This window comes from Phyllostomus discolor, chromosome 12 (genome assembly GCF_004126475.2).
Source record: "Phyllostomus discolor isolate MPI-MPIP mPhyDis1 chromosome 12, mPhyDis1.pri.v3, whole genome shotgun sequence".
NCBI lineage: Eukaryota > Metazoa > Chordata > Mammalia > Chiroptera > Phyllostomidae > Phyllostomus > Phyllostomus discolor.
Genome location: NC_040914.2, coordinates 47,033,691 through 47,040,115, shown reverse-complemented (window position 1 = coordinate 47,040,115; position 6,425 = coordinate 47,033,691). Strand labels below are relative to the sequence as shown.

Genomic DNA, 6,425 nt, shown 5'->3' with positions numbered 1-6,425 from the left:
GTGGGCGGGCAGAGGCCACGAGACAACGTGGGCGGGCAGTTCTCGCGCTCAGTTGTCGGCTCACTTGCTTGTCCCTGTGGGCAGGTTTTCGCTGGTGAGAGGGCGGGTGAGCCGTTGCCCCGGGACCTCAGAAGGTCCCGCTGGGCTGCCCGAAGGCCGGGGCCGTGGCCACCCTGCACTGGCTCCTGGCCCCTTCACGTGGGGGTCGCAGCTGCCACGTGTCGGGGCGATGGGTCCAGCACCAGGGCTGGGCTGTGCACACGCCACGAAGTGCCACGGGTGGCTGTGGCCGTGCAGGTGTGTCCACCCTGGTGGCCGGGACGCTGACCGACCTCCACCGCAGGGCCTGTGCAGGAGCAGTGTGGCCCCACTGGGGATATGTGTCCCTGCACCTGGGGCTGGGGGCACCTTCCTCCTGTGGGGGGACCCTGCAGGCAGCCCCCTCCCCCACCCCCCCTGCCCCGGGAGCCCTCAGGGCCGAGGTCCGGCTGGCCCGTTCACAGTGGGACAAGCGCCCCCTCGGCCTCACAGTGGGGCATTTGTGTGCGTTTGCAGAGAGCGGAGAGTGGGGTGCTGTGCCGCTCCCCCAGCACAGAGCGACTGAACACACACACACCTGCACACACACACCTGCACACACACTCACACACACCCGTGTCCACAGCTGCGAGGGTCTCTCCCCTCCCTGAACTCTGCCTCTCAGGAGCCTTCTTGCTGCCCCCCCTGTGGTCAGTGGCCTTGCCGGGGGCCCAGCGAGGGCAGGCGCGCAGGGTCCCCTGCGGCCGTTCCCTGACCGGCGGAGACAGGGCACACGGTGCTGGGCAGGCGGAGTGTCGAGGCTGCAGAAACCGGGGCCGCGCCCGGGTGGCGAGTCCCAGGCCGGGGGGGCCAGCTTGTCCCGCCTCGGCTGCCTCGGCCCGGGGACAGCACGCTGGTCCCTGCTCGTCCCGAGACCCTGTGCCCCTGGCCCGGCTCTGAGTCGGGCGGCCGCCGGGCTGAGGCCGACCCAGGGAGCACACCTGCCCCCGGCCCCACGGGTGGCGGCGCCCACTGAGGGGACTGAGATGACCGGCTGTGCGGCCCCGCCCCACGGGGGGCTCTGCCCATCATCCAGGGCCGCACTCCTGGGCTGTCCCCCGTGGGCCGGCCCGCTCTGCGGGATCCTGGGTCCGCCGGTGGGCCCCGGGACGGCCGGTCTCCATCTCCTGGTGCCCATGGGTGCAGGGTCTGAAAGCCCTGGCTGTGGCAGGGAGGTGGGCGTCTCTCCGGCCCTTTCTGGGCCCCCAGGTGGGAGCCACAGGCCCCTCCGACTCCGACAAGTTCAGACTGCAGGCGTCCATGGACCTCTGCGGAGCTGAGTTTGGGGCCCGTGAGGTTGGGGCTCCCCTTTTTTAACGTCTTAGCATTGACTTGAGCGAGAGAGGGAGGGAAGGGGGAGGAGAGAGAGGAAAACATGGGTCTGTGGCCCCTCTCACTGACGCACTGACAGCTGATGCCCGAGTGTGTGCCGGGACCGGGGACAGAGCCCCCAGCCTTGGAGGATCAGCAGGTCGCTCTCTCGGCCGAGCTGCCCGGCCAGGGTAGGGGCTTGCCGCCCTTCATGGGCTGTGTCTCTAAGGCCTGTTCACTCCCTCGCCCATTGGGTAGGCAGACACCGAGCCCCCGAGACCCAGGCAGCCGGGACCCTGCCCTCACGGGCGAGGGGGGACGCCCAGCCTCTCCCCGGTGCTAGGGGCTGTGGGGAGCAGAGTGAGGGGGTGCTCTGGAGAGAGGCGGCGGCGTCTGCCTCAGACAAGGATGCACAGAGGGCCTTGTGGGCGGGGCTGTGTGAGCCGAGACCTGCGTGAGGAGGAGCAGCTGGCTGGCCTTCTTCGCACGTTCTAGAACATTCTGTGTTTGGCACTGGCACTTGACCAGTTGCTTGAAGGTTTTTTTCTTCAAAATGCTGTGTTGCTTGAAAAACACTTCTTAGCAGTGAAAGAATTCCGTACCCAGACCGAACTTGAAGGCTCCCTCGCTCATTACTTGGCCCGCTGAGCCGCCCCTCACCCGCATGCACGGCGGCGGTGGGCGGCCTTCCCCTGTCCGGGTCCGGCCCGAGCTGCAGGCTTGCAGGATCACACATTCGGCCCCCCACTCCCCTTGCTAAACTGGCCGCAACCTGAAAATGGCCCATCTTCCTGGATTCATGGCTTCTGAGCCGGCCAACTGGGCAGCCTTGGGAGTGCGCCAGCCACGTCACTTTGGATTTCCCGGGCGTCCAGAGCTGTCGGTGGGACTCGGAGCCCCACATAGCTTCGGGGCCACGATCTGCGTTGGCTTAGGATAGGAGCCAGCCTGGCTGGAGGGGCTTGGAGTTACAGAAGGGGCTCCAGACACAGCCCCGGGGCTGTGGGAGCCCTGCCTGGAGACCTCCACCCCTGGGCCTGCCCCCCTGCACTGGCCAGTGGGTGCCGGGAGCACCTGGGCCAGCCAGCCCTGCCTTCAGGTGCCAGCCCCGGGGCCTGGCACGCCCCGAGCTCCCGGCAAGCCTGTGGAGTGAGTGCAAGGATGTCCCACAGCAATGACTCCGTTCTGAGCCGTCTCCAAAGTGGGCCTCTCCAATCTGACTGCCTGCCACCAGCAACATCAGGAAAAGACGGCCAGTGGGAAGGCTCCTTTGGCGGCTGGTGCCATGTGCGCGAGTGTGGCCAGCTGTGCTGTGCCGTCAGCCACGGACCCCGCGGCCTGCACCCCGGTCTCACCTTCTCTCCGCCCCGGAAACAGCCTCCGGGTCGGCCTCTCCCCTCCCATGCACGGTGGACCCTGGCCCCCTGCTCTGGTGGGGGAAGCCAATGCCCCCTTGGAGACCCTCCATGCCATGTGCAGCCTGTCCGGCGGGAAGTGCGGTGGGCTGCAGACCCCGCTGGGCTGCAGGTGCTTCGTCCACACTTGAGCTTGGGCCCCGAGGTCCCCCCGGGGAATTGGGGGGCCCAGGAATCAGTCCCGGCTGGGGCGAAGGGCTGTGCAGAGGACAGACCGCGGCGTCTCTCTGACCGCAGGACGCAGGCCTGGGATCCCCGGGGGGCGGGGGCAGAAGACGGCTCCGGAAGTAGAAGGGCCCCAGGCGTGGGCTCCTGGCCCTTCCGAGCCGAGCTCCCCACCTGCTGGGACGTGGGGAAGGCGGCTCACGGCACGCCCCACCCCGAGTGGCCTGGCTCACCGCTCTCCACCAGCTAGAGGGGACAGCGAGGACATTACCGACAATTACGCGGGCCAGCTCCGAGCGCCAGTGTTTAACAAACAGCTTTGAGTTCTAATTTCCTGCCAAGCACATGCTGCAGGTACAATTTGTACTCATTACTGTGTATCAGGAAAGTTATTAAAAACACTCCGACTTGGTGAGACTTCCTACGGCACCTTCCCCGGACTTTAATTGGTCTTTATCTAGTTCCTTGAGAGGTCTCCTGAAGCCCCAACGACAGTCCCGGCCTCCTTGGGTGTCGCGCCCAGGGAAGGACGGGGCGCAGGCATCCTTCTGCGGCGGAAGCCCTGGGCCCCGCCCAGACTGGGACCCTCGGGATAATCCGCCACGGTTCCGTGGGAGATAATTCGTACTTCCGTGGATGGGCACAGTTACCAAATGACAAAATAACAGTGTTTCGTAACAGAAGGGTTAAATCTTAATCTCCGAGGTTTGCAAAGCTGCTACGCGCAGTCTCCTTAAAATTTAATATACCTCGTTAATGCTTCCTTGCAAACACTGAAGGATTTTTATGATTATAATCATGTGTTACAGCACCTAGTACTGTTTCTAAGCAGCATACTAATCAGCTTAATGAGATATTACTGCACTTTTTGTTGACTAAAGCAAAATCCCTTTTATTGTTCTAAAGCCTGTCCTTTACTTTATTTTTTCCCAAAACATTATCTTGTTTTATTACGTATCAGTAAATATCATGCCATTGGGTGGTTGTTTTTTTTTTTTTTTTTGCCAAAACATAAAATAATCTCTTTCATCTCAGAGTGGCGAATGGGGCGCATGTGGGTTCCGGAGACAAAAGTTCCGAGTGAGTGTGTTTGGTGTTGTGGTGACAACCCTTCCGCACCAAGGCCAACTTCCAACGCGGTCTGCAGGGGTGGGTGCCGCGGGGCGGGGGCGGGAAGACGGCCACGTACACCCCGGATTTGTTATAAGGTGTTGGAAGTGGTAAAACATTAATAATTTAAGTGCGAATGAATAATTGCAGTCAGCAAATAGAAAATACAAGGAAGACGATCTATCGCCAAAACAAATGGGAGGACCAAAGCCATATTGCATAATTGGCATTTAATAATTCATTTTTTTATTATTGTTTTCGACTGTAATTCCTGGGCCTCGCGAGGCGTAGGTAAGGCGCGACATGCAAATGCGCGCCCGCGGAGGCTGGCGCTTCCCCGCGCCGGGTTCCGGCCCCGATCTGAACTCTCTCTCCGTTTGCAGGGATGGAAGACGCCAGCCTGTGCCTGGGCGTGTCCTCGGGGGCGGCGGACGCGGAGCCCCGGCGGAGCGGCCCCGTCCTCAACGGCCAGTATGCCATGAGTCAGAAGCTGCACCAGATCACCGCGCAGCTCAGCCATGCCTTCCCCGAGCGGCACCCGCGGCCCGGCCCGGAGGACAAGCCGCCCGCGGCCCTGGACGACAAGGCCCACGTGCCCATGAGCGGCCAGCCCATGGGCAGCCCGATGGCGCTGCTGGCCAGCCCGCTGGGCCGCGACGTGGACACCAGCCTCAACGGGCGCGTGGACCTGCAGCAGTTCCTCAACGGGCAGAACCTGGGCATCATGTCGCAGATGAGCGACATCGAGGACGACGCGCGCAAGAACCGCAAGTACCCGTGCCCGCTGTGCGGCAAGCGCTTCCGCTTCAACAGCATCCTGTCTCTGCACATGCGCACGCACACCGGCGAGAAGCCCTTCAAGTGCCCCTACTGCGACCACCGCGCGGCGCAGAAGGGCAACCTCAAGATCCACCTGCGCACGCACAAGCTGGGCAACCTGGGCAAGGGGCGCGGGCGCGTGCGCGAGGAGAACCGCCTGCTGCACGAGCTGGAGGAGCGCGCCATCCTGCGCGACAAGCAGCTGCGGAGCGGCCTGCCGCCGCCGCGGCCGGACCTCAAGCCCGCGCCGCACGCGCAGCCCGCGCCGCCCGCCGCCTGCCACCTGGCGCCCCCTGCCGCGCCTGGCGCGCCCGACGCCGCCCGCCCCGCGCCCTCGCCCAAGCCGGCCGGCGGCGCGCAGGACGACGCGGTGGCCCCCGCCGCCGGCTTCCGCTGCACCTTCTGCAAGGGCAAGTTCAAGAAGCGCGAGGAGCTGGACCGCCACATCCGCATCCTGCACAAGCCCTACAAGTGCACGCTGTGCGACTTCGCCGCCTCGCAGGAGGAGGAGCTCATCAGCCACGTGGAGAAGGCGCACATCACGGCCGAGTCGGCGCAGGGCCAGGGCCCCGGCGGCGGCGGCGAGCAGGCAGCCAACGAGTTCCGCTGCGAGGTGTGCGGGCAGGTGTTCAGCCAGGCCTGGTTCCTCAAGGGCCACATGCGCAAGCACAAGGACTCGTTCGAGCACTGCTGCCAGATCTGCGGCCGGCGCTTCAAGGAGCCCTGGTTCCTCAAGAACCACATGAAGGTGCACCTCAACAAGCTGTCCGTGAAGAACAAGGCCCCCGGCGACGCGGAGGGGCCGGCGCCGCTGGGCGGCATGTCCCAGGAGACGCACGCCAACCTGTACTCCCGGTACCTGTCCTGCCTGCAGGGCGGCTTCCTGGCCCCGGACAAGGCCGGCCTAAGCGAGCCCGGCCAGCTCTACGGCAAGGGGGACCTGCCCCTGAAGGACAAGGAGGCCCTGGGCAAGCTGCTGTCCCCGCTGGCCAGCGTGGCCCACGGCGTCCCCGAGGGCGACAAGCACTCCCTCCTGGGCTGCCTGAGCCTGGTGCCGCCGCTCAAGTCCAGCTGCATCGAGCGCTTGCAGGCGGCGGCCAAGGCGGCGGAGATGGACCCGGTGAACAGCTACCAAGCCTGGCAGCTCATGGCCAGGGGTGTGGCTGTGGACCACGGCTTCCTGTCGAAGGAGCGGCCGCTGCAGCGCGGCCAGGAGGAGGCGCTGGCCCACGTGGGGGTCGCGTTCGACAAGGAGAAGCGTGAGTACGTGTTCGTGGGGGCGGACGGCTCCAAGCAGAAGATGCCGGCGGATCTGGTCCACGGCGCGAAGGCGGCCAGGCCAGAGAGACCTGCCGGCGAAGCTGGACCCCCTGGAGGGCGGCCGGGAGTTCCTGCCGCATGGGCTGAGCCCGGCGCTCGACTACCCCCTGCAGGGCCCCGGCGGCCTGAAGGAGAAGCCCACCGAGTGCCCGGACTGCGGCCGCGTCTTCCGCACCTACCACCAGGTGGTCGTGCACTCCCGCGTGC

General features: G+C 65.1%; 1 protein-coding gene across 1 annotated transcript in view; it reads left to right on the top strand.

Moving 5' to 3' along the window:
* Window positions 1-4,321: 4,321 nt before the first annotated feature.
* ZNF536 (zinc finger protein 536) overlaps window positions 4,322-6,425 on the top strand; it is an 89,932-nt gene continuing 87,828 nt past the window's right edge. The window contains 2 exon segments of the mRNA XM_028504048.2: window positions 4,322-6,234; window positions 6,236-6,421. Coding sequence (XP_028359849.1) covers window positions 4,465-6,234; window positions 6,236-6,421 — 1,956 coding nt within the window. The 5' untranslated portion in view covers window positions 4,322-4,464.